The sequence below is a fragment of the Heterocephalus glaber genome, unplaced genomic scaffold, assembly GCF_053883595.1.
Source record: "Heterocephalus glaber isolate CG9 unplaced genomic scaffold, H.glaber_assembly_v1.0 deba00001429, whole genome shotgun sequence".
Taxonomy (NCBI): domain Eukaryota; kingdom Metazoa; phylum Chordata; class Mammalia; order Rodentia; family Bathyergidae; genus Heterocephalus; species Heterocephalus glaber.
Window position 1 is genome coordinate 31,180,999 of NW_028258294.1, and position 13,229 is coordinate 31,194,227.

Below are 13,229 nucleotides of genomic sequence, written 5' to 3' on the forward strand. Positions count from 1 at the left end.
GAAAAGAAAGTACTCACACCTGGCTCATACAAGGGGCTTAGGATAACTGATGAAAAATGGCCAAGGAGGATACAGGCTATAGAAGTGATGGCAAACCTATGGTACACATGCTGCAGTGGGCTGTTTGTATCACTGAAAGCTCTAAAAGGTTCCCCCTCTCTCGGCTATGTGTTTCACCCAATGCAACAGCTGAAGTGCCAGGTGTCTGAGGATCCAGGAGTCAAAGCTGGGAACACTTAGTACTGGGGGAGGGCCACCTGCAGCATACTGCACTGACACTGAGAAGTCAGAGCCTTTGCAAAAACAGGCTGAATTGGGCAACTGAATGATATATTGGGTTGCACAAGAAAGGTATTCCCTTGTAACCTCATAATTAAGATAAAACTCGTAGTACACTTAGTACAACCTCTCTTGAAAAGCATATAGTCAACACAGCTCAAAATGTAATCAGTGGCAGAATGACTTGGAATTTTCAAAAATGCATACCTTGAAAAGATGAGGTTCTGACCCACTTGGAGTCATCACACCGGACAGGTTAAAAGCAATGAGAATTGAGATACAGACTCTGCCTGAGCTGAGGTGATACCCCCAGCAGTAATTCTTCCTGGAACAAAAGTTCCAGTTTACAGGGTTAGTTCTTTCTTGAGATCTGAATAGAGCAATAGACGTCATCATAAACCCTCAAACCACAGACCGAGGACATGATTTAGAAGAAAATGCTGTCATGCTATGGCCTCACATGTCTTTAGTAACTGATTATAAATTTATATCTAAATTAATACTTTTGTTTTAGAGCATGTTTTGCATTTGTCTATAATTTCCACAAAGGCCTGCTTGCTAAATCAAGTACCAACTAACTACTTCAGAGTACAGGGCAGTCTGCATCTTACCCTTGAGCTCTTTGTTCCCTTTGAACCATCTGATAGTCGTGGCTGGTTTGCTGGCCATGGCAGTGCAGTTGACTTCAATCTCTTCACCTTCCACTGCAGTGTCTTTCTGGATATCAATCATCAGGTTACGCGGTGGGACTACAAATTAAATATATGAGCTTTATAAATACAGAGACCATTTCTGGACATAGTCTTCTATTTATCGGAAACTAGTACTACTGCTATCAAAAAAGAGACAAATAATGGATATTCCTGATGGGAACTGAAAACATACTGCCACAGGAGGAGGAAAAAGAAGAGCAAACCCATCATTAAATAAAGTGAATTATGTAAAATCAGTGAATCTAAAAATTCTCTCCTAAGTTTATCTTATAAAATGACCAGTCTCCACCTAAATTATCCATGACCACGTTATAATAATATAGTTAGCAGTCATCTATCAGTTATTAGAAAATTGATTCGAGAATGGATATAAAAGAAGAGTATACACTATTGAAATTATTGTCCTTAACTGAAAGCCTCTGAGGGCAGTAATTCTCCTTTAACTCAACCCTTGGCTTTCAATCTTATTATGAAAGATTTCAAAGCCTAACAACAAAGATTAAAAACCTGGAGTCCCTTAAAAGAATCACTCACCAAAAACATACATAGAAAAATTGTGCTCCAGAACCAGTTCCATTTAATTAGACGGATTCAAAGAAACCTGGAATGTAATCATGTCCTTCAATAGATGGCATATTAATAAAATCCTTTGGATACAAAGACGTGGTAATATAGGAAATGTCAATTAGTTTGCAGCAATTTTCCACATTCTGAATTTCAGTGCTCCAGATTTTAGAAATCAAAGCAGATTTATATATCACAATGAGTGCCACTCTATCATAATAAACATATATATATATAGCCAAAATAAAAGATTTGGGACTAACATACTAAATATCAAGTCAAGAACATAATGTTGGTGGTGATGATGACAAGCTTTTTTTTTTTTTTTAATGAAACTGAGTTGACAGTGAAAATTTATATAATGCAACCTTATATCAGGACTGAGCCTCTTGAAATAAAAATCAGTAAGAATACTGAATTCAGTAGCATGAATCTAAGAATGCATCCTGACCACCATGAATAAGCAAAGACAGTTATGAGACTTATGATTAATAAGTTTCTCAACTCAGAAGAGAAACAAGAAATTAAATATGTATCAACATGCCATCCTGATGATCAAGTTGAATAATACATCTCTGATACTCCTTCAATAAATAATGGGATTAAACCACATATTTGGGATTTCCTACTGTTCTAGTCCACTGTGAAAATTCTGCCCACAGGAAGACTTTCATACTGAATTTAAGCAATTGAAAATTCTTAGAGAGAATGATGAAAGAGGAAAAATAAAATGATTTGTTGCATACATTTCTCAGCAAGATAGTGAGGGATATGACTGCTAAAGTAAAAGCATCCCTCTTTGTTCCCTGTGTACAAGGAAAACAACATACTTGCTCAACTAGTAATACTAATGTGAGACGGCCCAAATGAGTAGTTAAACATGGCAAAGAACTACCCTAGTTTGCATTTAAAAATTAAGCAAAAAAGATATTTTAATGTCCGATTTGGAGCCCCATATCTGCTGGCATTTTAGGAGACACAGCAAAGCAGTGGCATGGAAATGGAATGACTTCATCTCCTTATAGAATTTATCCATGCGAAGTGACAGATTTGCATCCCACAGACCTACTCATTGGATAGGGAACACACAGAGAGACTAGATGTTTAGGATCAGCAAACACTACTGCGTTCTGTTCTGAGTATAGTATAATAAGAATACTGAAAAGATTGTTAACGTTAGAGCAACTGTCAGAGAAAAGACTGTCCAACCCTAAAGAAAAGAAGACATTGGTAAGCAATAAAGGACAGTATAATAGGAAATTTAAAAAAAGGAAACAAGTAGCCGGTTGGGGTGTGATGGCACATGCCTGCATCCTAGCACTCAAGAGGCAAAGGCAGAAAGATTGCTATGACTTCCAGACAAGCCCAAATAGTGAGTTCAAGGTAAGTCTGAACTAAAGAGTCTGTCTCAAAAAACCAAAACCCAACCAAACCAAGCCAAAACAACTAAGGAGGAAGAGATGTAGTAATGTCCATTCAAACAAATGGAGGAATGAAAGTCAGATAACAGTGAGTCTCTTCAAGGTCTAGGCAAAAATAAAAATCGAGTCATGAGGGCCGAGGATTTAGCTCAGCGGTTCCGCCACCTGCCTTGCAAGCGCAAGGTCTTGAGTTTGATCCCCAGTACCAAAAAAAATCAAGTCATGACAATAACTTTTGGTGTTAACATATACAATGGTTCTCAATGAGAACTGTAACTGTAATGCAATGAGAACCAAGTAACGGAATTGATGGGATATGAAGTTGAGCAAGGTGGCTCTCTTAGGATATGACAGAGGCTGAATGATTAAAACTACTGGCAATCCTGGAAATCCCTACAGAATGGAATAATTGGATCCCACCTTATTACTCTGTGACAGACAGCTAGATGGTCACTCCATGGAAATCTGGGAAACTTCTTGAAATGGGGAACCTCCATGGGTTGTTAAAAAGCTGCTATAGATAGCTGTCAAGTCAGTGGAACTTTAACCTCAAACGTAGTCTGTTGGTAGTTGTTTTTTGTGTCCCTGGTTATCTCGCCTTCTTTCTTTCATCGTTCATGCTGAGCCTGAAGAATTCTTAATACTCCTCACTCCAGGCTTCTCTGAAACTCCACTACGTTCTTACCTGCAATGGTTTCTCTTGATGGAAACTCTTTTCACCCTCTTTTTGGTAATAAAGATGGTGTGTTCTTTCCACATTACAAATAAAGTCTTCTGGCTCAGAGTCAGGAAATGAAAGGGGCCAGGTATAGATAAGCAAGGAGGAAAACCCACTAATAGCTCTTTCATATTTTGGGGGTACTGACAGCTTGACTGGCAGTGAAGTCCTTACCCAGATTTCTTGCTTGCTATTAGCCTTATTAATTCCTCCTCTGTGGCAACAGATGCAGCCTAAAGTTCTGTGAGGAACAGTGATTCCTGTACCAATGCTAACTCCTAGGATTACTTTCCTGAAGAACTGGAATCATCTTTAACTTGATAGCCAAGGTAAAAGTGTAGAAAATTTCAAAAGTGTTGGAAAATATGCCCAGTATAGAAAAATAAAAGAATTGTTCATTGTTGAGCTCATCATTTTGAGAAATAGCTGAATGATTTTTTTCCCAACTCCGTAAATAGTTTTCTCAAGATTGTGGCCAGTATTTCTAATCTTTCTTAAGATTAGAAGAAATAGGCAAGTATAGTGGGAGTTGTTCGGTTTACAAATATAAAATAAAATCTGATAATGTGACTTTTGATGGTTTTTCGGATACTTTAAAGTTGACTTCTCTCTGATTTTTTTTTAAAGCAAGAAAGCTTTGGAAAATATAAATGAGATGATTTAAATCTGACTTTCTGAAAAAAGATGGTTGGGAAAGAAAACAATTTATTTTGGTGCATTAATTCTATCCCATTTTTCTTTTAACTTCATAATGTCTACTCCAATACAAAAGAGGTTAGTAAAGTATAAAAATCCATTTATAAGAAAAATGAATTAAAACTGCTACTAACCAGAGAATACACTTATACATGGTCCACTAAACAGACACATTTAGTAAAAACTGCCTGCAGCCAATAATGAAAATAACCAAAGACAGATCTAAGGAGGTGTATATAGATGAAAACCTGAATGAAAATCACATAGAGAGGAATACTAGAAAAGAGCAATGAAATGTCAAGGTTCTTCCTAGCTAACTTCAAATCTATAAGAGTGCTAATTATAAACATTATGCCTACAACATTTAAAAAAATCAGCAATATCAAGATTGACTCATATTAATTACAACAAAAGAGGAGTCTTAAAGCTGATCAGTACATGAAATCTCACTCTAAGATTCTTTAAAATAATTAGGTTCTCCTTTTCCTGGAATCTTAAGAGTGAACACTAATCTCAGAAAGACAGGACGATAAGAATATTAGCTACTGTCATCAGTAGCTACAGGAATCTTAGAAGAGTATATTGTCTCTCCCTTTCATCTTCTGTCCTGAATAGCGGTATAAAGAGTCCTACACTAGGTACTGGAGAAAAAAAAAACTCATTACAAGTGGAAGGCAGGAGTGAATATCCTAAAAGGCACCCAAATACATGCAAAGTATCATAGGAGAGTTTTCAGTTTTTACACAGATAAGGTCTAAACATAGTAGTAACTACAAAATGGCACAGATAATATTAACAAATATCCATCTTACAATTATATTGCAAATTTTGCCGAATACATCAAATAACTAATAGACATAGGCATTAAAATGAATATCTTTAACATCTTTAACCTATCAAGAAGTCTGACAGCTGTGTAAGTACATATGGAATCCTCTTCAGAGAAACGTAGATGGCAAGAAAGATGTTAATACATCCTCCTTCATTCATTATAATATCTGAAAACTCTGAACCTTAGGAAGAAGGTTTGAATATATGAGTATCAGTGAAAATTGTCAGATTTTGGAATATAAAAGACTCAAACACTGATGACAACAATTTTACTCTGTCAAGGCTTCCTAGTGTAAATTCAATGGAAAGAATATTAAATGAATGCATAATATCAGCAAAAAGAACATCTACAAGCATTACTTTCAAGTATATTTAAGTTAATGCGCCTATAAAATACAAGCAGGAAGCTATTACTTCTGGAATAATGAGACCTCCAAAAGAAGTACAGGTATGCCTCCCGAAAGTCTAGCGCTGGTATATTGGCTCCCAAGTACAGGGTGTATTCATAGTCAAACTAGTACAGTGAAGTCAGTGGTTCTGAAAAAAAATGTACCAGACACTGGAAACTGACAGGTAGTAACTTCTTGCCAATGGCCAGATAGACTCCTGAAAACAAAAGATGTGCACCTTCAGAAAAAAAATAATCTTGTAATAGCGGCATTCAGGATTTAACTAAAAACAACATAGGCTAGGAGACACAAAGGTCCAGAGAACAGTAAATTCTATTTTGACTTCTCACATTTGTGATTTGGAGGGGGTGGTGGCACTAAGAATTAAACCTAGGGAGTGCTGAGCTATACCCTCAGTCTTTTAAAAAAAACTTATTTTGAGATAGGATCTTTACAAGTTGCCACAGCCAGCCTTGAACTTGTGACCCTCCTGCCTCAGCCTTCTGAGTAGTAGGATTACAGGTGTGCAGCACTGTAACTAACCCAGATTATTGATTCTTACTGAATTTCAGTTTTGAGTAAAAATTGAAAACTCTCCTATGATATTTTGCATGTATTTGGGTGCCTTTTAGGATATTCATTCCCTCCTTCCGCTTGTAATGAGTTTATAACCTGGGCAGAATGGCTGACCTCTGTTATCATCATTTTTGTTCTGTGAAATTAAGATATCAATAAAGACACTAGCTGTAAAATATTCTGAAAATTCAAAATACCAGACACACATTCCTTTTTATTGCTGTCCCTTTTGTGGAAATGCCACTAAGGACAATGAGTCAATGAGTAGATGGTCAATTTGAAGTCTATGCAACTAATGACTTACTGTAAAAACAAACTGTTTTCACATAGTTTTACCAAGCAAGCAGACAGAAAACTTTAAATGCATGTTTGTGAATTTTGGTATACCTGTAAAACACCAGAATAATTATTCCAGCAAAATCTTCCAAGCTTACTATTTCTGTAGGTCTAATACAAATTAAAGGCACAATACTGACATATATGTATACCTGAAAGCCATCTATCATTAAAAACAAACCACATTAGGAATTGTATGGACAGAATTTAATCATGGCTTTCTAAAATCAGTATTCTTTTTATCAAGAGCATATATGTAAGCTTTGGGGACATGTTTTAGCTTAATAAATAAAAACATGTTTTCCCATTTACAGCTGTGTTTAAATAAAGTAATGAGGCGGCAGCTCAATGTGTGTATCCATAAATACATGTATGTGCACACACCAAGCAAAAATGTCCTTCATGTTTATCTTTCCTCTTTAATCTTCATATCATTACACCAAAAAGCTGCAGTCTGCCGCCTCAAATAGACTTTGATTCATCATCTTCCTGAAGGTGTAAATCAGAGGTCTGGACTCACACTATCGTGTTTGTCCTTGAAAGTTCATTTTCAAAAATCCAGATCGGATCCTGTGTTATGCACTGGAGAGTATGTTTGTCTAAAAGGTGAATAATTCAGACTACCTTCAGCATAGACATATCTGCTGACTGAATCAAAATATAAACACAGAAACCTGGCTACTGAGATTTTGCTGAAAATCACAATCTGGCGATCATAAATGAAGACACTTGAGTGTACCTAACAGCCTGCCAACAGTTCTTTGCTTATTATCAGTTAAGGAATGCTTAACTCTTCTATGTCCAATGGTTGTGCTTTGTAGCAAAGTATGTGCATAGGATATGACTTTCGTAGAATAATCCAGATTATAAGCAATAAATAAAGCCAAAGAAAAGGAGATCAGCAACATTAAAATGAGGATGTAACTCAGAAGAAAAACGCATGACACAGATTTCATAACAGAGCTCTGCCCTGGGGTACAGATGTGGAGCCTATTTCCCTGCTTCTGCACAGAAGGCAAAAAAAAATCCTAGTAGAAGCAATGACATTTCATGTGGTGAGTGATTCATTTGAGGGCTCTAAATTCTCTTGATCTTTGCCTCTGAAGTTTGAGGTTTGAAACCCAAGAGAGCAGGTGGAATCTTTAAAGACTGCTGATTGCCATTCCTTAGAGTGTTTGGTAAAATAGGCTATTTTTAAAATTCAGCAAGATGGGCGGTGATTCTTCCTAAAACAAGTCGGAACAGTGAAATTCACTGTTAACCTTTTCTTTGCTGCTGGAAGCCATCTGTTAGTACAGCCCCACCCCCCTCAATCACTGCATGTGTTTCTTACCCAGGACTGTGATGGTGGTATAACTTTCCTGTGGGGGGTCAGTGTAGAGCTGGCAGAAGTATCGCCCTTCATCAGAAATTGAGACGTTTGTCAGTGACACTTTGAGTTCACTGCTAGAAAAATTCAGTAACTGAAACCTGCTGTCTTTCAAAGCTGTGAAACAAAACACAGAGTTAGTGATTGTGAGAATGACAACTGTCTATTTTCCTGAACTAGGTGAAGAGAAAATTGAGCTTCTGCAATTAGTGGATGCAGACAAACAACCTTATCCAAAGGAAACTCACACATATGTCTGGTGTATGTGTGAGTATATATATACATACCCCGCTTGGTGTAATTCCAAGCACTGTCTGTCTCAGCACTTACTCATAAATTGTTTCAGGTTCCTATCAAAGATAGGCAAAATGAAAATGGAAGTAAAGGGCAAATCCTGAGTTCCCTGACATAGGATTCCGACCCTTCTTAGCCTCTGGGCACCAGAAGTTCAGGAACTAGGTCCTACAAGCTTTTAAAGTATCTCTAACAACCCAAGGCTTTAAATAAAAACAGTGGTTCAGGGCCAGGGATTTAGCTTAGTGGTTCTGCCACCTCGCAAGGTCCCAAGTTGGATCCCAGAACCAAACCAAACCAAAAAAAACAAAAACAATGGTTCCAAATTATGAAAGAGAATTTTTTAAATCATTAATGATAATTCCAAAGCAAAATGAAAACCATTAAAAATGTTATAACAAAATAGTCCTATTAACGTGGATGCATCTTAATTTATGTGATATAATTTGAGGTGGAGCTGCCAAACACTGATGATCTGAGGCCTACGAAGACCTTAAGCTGGTCCTCTAGTCCTCTAGCTACATTCAGCTTCACAGTACGGAACTGATTAGATATCAAGCAGGAAATCAGGACTGCTACAAAAGCAATGTATATGGACTTCTTATTTATTTCAAATGTTCTCTTCTGAAGTCTATTAATTTTGGTAAAGACTACTTTAGCCTACAATGACAAAATTCAGTTTAAGAATAGGAAGCCAGCTTCCCTCATCCACATCAATGTTCTTTAGGTTTATCAATTCTTTTAACAGGTGACAAATGTCCCCAGTTTTTAGGGAGGAAAAGTAACAAGAAACCAGAAAGGGACATGCTGGACATTTCCTCTGGGTAAGGTACCAGTACTCTCAAATAACAATTTTTTTTCAAAGACTTGCTTCTTGTTCTTGTCACATCATGACACCCAATCAAACCATTTCTATTATACACAGTTTAATTTCCATTATCAGCTTTTGTTATAATACATTTGGAAAGATTTCAGCATATGAATACCAGGGGCTGTGGTGAGAGATTTGGTTTTGTCATTTAGGCACAGATTGCCTTGGAAACTTCAATCTTCAAACCAAACAGATTACCTTTCAGAATGCTATATTTTCCTTGCCTTACCCTATTTGAGTTGTTTGTGTCAGCTAAGTATTTGGGACTCAATTGCAATTCACCTTGAATTACTACAATCAATTCCTATTGCAAAGTAAGACTGCCTTACTTTTAAAAGGGACCATTCAAGGTTTCTATTAAGTAGAAAGATTATGATTGCCTGTCTCTTCTTCCCTCTAAAGAATTGACTAAACTTTAAGCATCTAACATTAAATTTAAAAAGGTAGCCTTAGCAATCTCTTTATCAAGACAACATGTAGGAAAAAGTTGCCATCTAATACGATAGGGATGGAAACTTACGCCTGAAGTCCCTGAAATAAATGGTCTGCCTGTTGGGATTCAGGAGTTGAATCACAGAGTCGTCACTCTTATTGACTTGGCAGCTGATGGTTGCAACTTCTCCTTCGATCACTGTCACGTCTTTAGTAAACAAATTCTGTCCATCACCTTTAAAAAAAGGGGGGGAGAAAAAGGTCAGAAAAAAATTCTATCAACTAAAATTTGGTTCATGGGATCAATTAAAATGAAAAATAAGAAATGAGAAGTATATCAGAAAATGAACACAAGTAGCAATGTTTGGTATGGCTCTAATTCCTTTCTCTCAAATCCGTAAAATGAGTCTATTAAACCAGGGCCAATCTGGAGATAAGCTACAGCTAAGCCTGGAATTGACACGGTCTCAAAGGTTGCAATGCCAAAGTCCCAGCCACTAGTATTTTGCACTGCTGGGCAGTAGACTGTGGATGTATTGGAAATGTCATAGTACTGGCTTTTGTGAGGAGTTGAAGCTTTTCCAGCTTGGGGAGGAAGATGCATATATGGTCAACCATAGCTCACGTGTCCTTGAGCTAAGCTATTTGGTCACCTCACAGAAAACTCAAGAGGCTACTTAACAGAAGTAGGTAGGAGGTTCGATAAATAATCTTGTCTTGTTAGTGGATGTCAACGTTCCCAATGTATAGGCAGTTCATTTAGTCACTCTGTGAGGATGGGACTGATTGAGTCTTTGAGATCTCAATAAAATCTGGGAAGCTCGGGCCAGGGATTTAGCTCAGTGGCTTCACAGCCTGCTGCACAAGCGCAAGGACCAGAGTTCGATCCCTGGAACCAAAAAAAACCCCCCAAAATCTGGGAAACTTACAGTTGAGAGTTTCTTACTCTACTCTCATACCTTCAGGACTCACTCAAGTCCTAGGCAGCTCTGAACCCTTGCCTCTTGTTTTTTTTTTTTTCCGGTACCAGGGATTGAACTCAGGACCTTGCGCTTGCAAGGCAGGCACCAGAACCACTGAGCTAAATCCCTGGCCCCTGAACCCTTGCCTCTTACAGTAGGTCACCCCCTCTAGCCATTTAGAAAATCTTTTTTTAGTACATGTCAAAAAGTCAAGGATTTTCAGATCCACTGATATAACAACACTTATCTCCAGATCTGTTCTAGTTTGTTGCTTCTAAGATTAGTGACAAAAGTCAGGGCACCTCATAAATGTCCTAAATGATTCACAACACAGGTAGCAGGAGGAGCGTTCAATTCAGAAGCAAAAGATGAAGCAATTGTCAATTGTTCAGCTCTGCATCTGGCATAGCAGGGAATATGGACAAAATGACATTATCCCAACTTTAAAGAAACTGCAATTTGAGTATAAGGGATACCTCACCCCTATATGTAAGAACAAAAAGGGTGTCATAAGCATAGATGTATGGGTCAATCAGGAAAGGAGGGGCTGCTTTTTAGCTGTGCGGTATCAGGAAAATTATTTCAAGTCCCTGAGCCAATTTCCCATCTTGAAAATGGGGACAGTAATTAAAAGCTATCTGACAGAGCTGATATAAAGTGCTGAGCACTGTCTAGCTTCTCAGAAAAGTAAATAATGGTAGCTGCTGCTACTGTCACCATCATCATAACATCATCATCATCATCATCATCATCATCATCATCATCATCATCGTCGTCATTTCTCTGGAAATCAAATCCAAGCAGTTATTAAGCCATTATGATGTGCAGGGAGTACTGTGGATACAAGAATGCATGATCGCTGGATCACAGTGCCTGCTGTAAGACAGGAGCTCTCTATGTAGCTGCCATATATCAACTCAGGGCGGCTTATTCACTCCTTAAAAAAAGAATGTTGTCACATCAAGACACAAAGGTCAAAGATAAATACTAATCTAAGAAAAAACTTGAGGCAGCATAAATACAGATGCAATTAGATTAAATGGAGGATTTCCACCTGCTATAGTATTTCTGGTGAAGGATCCTTTCTTGGCAGGACATAGTGGAAAAGTGTGAGTAGGGTGTCTGAGATGGCTTTAAGCCAAATCCACCTAGAAACAGACTAGCCCCTGGCAGAGGATTAGAAGGGGGAACTAGAAGGATAAGAGGAAAAAAGATTATTAGAGCCACAGATAAACAAAAATTCTTGGTGCTTGAGGAACAAAGAAATGAAACCTGACCTTGAGCTCTAGGATTCAGGGAATTAACCTGGGTGTGAGGAAGTAGCCCACAGGGCTCACAGTGAGTGAGAGGGCACATTTTCCCTAGCTTGATCCAGTAGAAGAAGCTTAGTAGGCTGAACAGTGTTACAAAATAACAACAAAGAGAAAAAGTGATCAGAAAAAAGGAAAGGATGCTTTTTTTTTTCCTTAGTGGATTACTGTGACAAACACAGAATTCAGAACCCAGCTGGAGGGAATAATTTATTCCCAGATTTGAGAAAAGAATAAGAAGGGAATTCCCATCAACCAAGCTATCTTTTCAGGGCCCTAGCAAAGTGTGTACAGGAAGGACAAAATCTTTATATTTTCAGAGTAACACAATCTAGTAAGAAAGTTAAGAAAAAATGAAACTGCATGATTCAAGTGCTTTAACTGCCTCAAGTCATGGGTCATGGGACAGGCCTTCAGGAGACTAGAACACCAAATGGGATCTTATTAGGTTTTTGGCAAAGGGGGGCAGGGTCTTATATCTAAAGAATGTCTATTAGCAATACAAATAGTCTTCAGTTTACAAAAGATACAATAGAAAAGGCTGCCTGGTGAGAGGCGTTAATCTTTTCAAGGTAAAACAGGGCCTCACAGATGGTAACTACTACTGTATCTTGAAGCTACTGGGACTTGAAGTCACTTGCAATTCAATTATGCTCTAATAGAATAGTTTCTGTGGAAATAACTATAAGCTTTAATTTTAGCTCCTTATTCAAAATCCTAAGGTTAGTATATTCTGAGAGGAGCATACTATGTTCATATCAAGGCTATAAAGCATTTATATAAAAGATAGGAACAAAGAGGACTTGACCGTAGTTTTTGTTTTAAGCAATGAAGGCAATAAAACAGAATCAGAGCTTTCTGCCTATTTTTATAAAGTCTAAACATTTTAAATTCTATTTTAAAGACCAGACATTTTTAATGTGTCATTATGAAGCAAATTATTCAGGTAAACTTTTGCCATCTGCAATTCCTGGCCCTTGCTGTGCTCTAAAAAATCTATAGCAGGGCCGGGGATTTAGTTCAGTGGTTCTGAGGCCTGTCTTGCAAGTGCAAGGACCCGAGTTTGATCCCAGGGAGCAAAAAAAAAAAAAAAAAAAAATCCATAGTAATGTCATCAACATTATGGTATTATTATTATTTAATTATTAAGGTCAACATAAAACCCAGCAACTCAGAACATGCCAACTTGTCGCTGTGTTAACATGGTGGTAATACTAATGCTAAAAAAACTGTATGGTAATAAAATATTTTGATGAAAGATATCAAAGTGCTTTGGCTGATGGTGGTAGCCCAAGGATGTCATTTTGTAAAAATCACCAATAAATTATACGGGTCAGCTAGATGGCAGTTATATTAAACAGAGCTCCATACTATGAGGCACCATAAGATGGCTGCAATGGCATAATAATGACCTATTTATTTGAGGCAAAGGAAGTGAATGACAGTGATGAAAATATGGTATGTATGT

The 13,229-nt window shown here is 37.5% G+C and overlaps 1 protein-coding gene across 7 annotated transcripts in view; it reads right to left on the reverse strand.

Annotated features, from left to right (window-relative positions):
* Cadm1 (cell adhesion molecule 1) overlaps window positions 1–13,229 on the reverse strand; it is a 337,330-nt gene that overhangs the window by 55,504 nt on the left and 268,597 nt on the right. For all 7 annotated transcript variants that reach the window (XM_004856635.4, XM_004856634.4, XM_004856632.4 and 4 more), the window contains exons 2-4: window positions 9,578–9,724; window positions 7,857–8,009; window positions 891–1,028 (exon numbers count right to left, since the gene is read on the reverse strand). In XM_004856635.4, coding sequence (XP_004856692.1) covers window positions 891–1,028; window positions 7,857–8,009; window positions 9,578–9,724 — 438 coding nt within the window. The remainder of the gene's footprint in view (window positions 1–890; window positions 1,029–7,856; window positions 8,010–9,577; window positions 9,725–13,229) is intronic.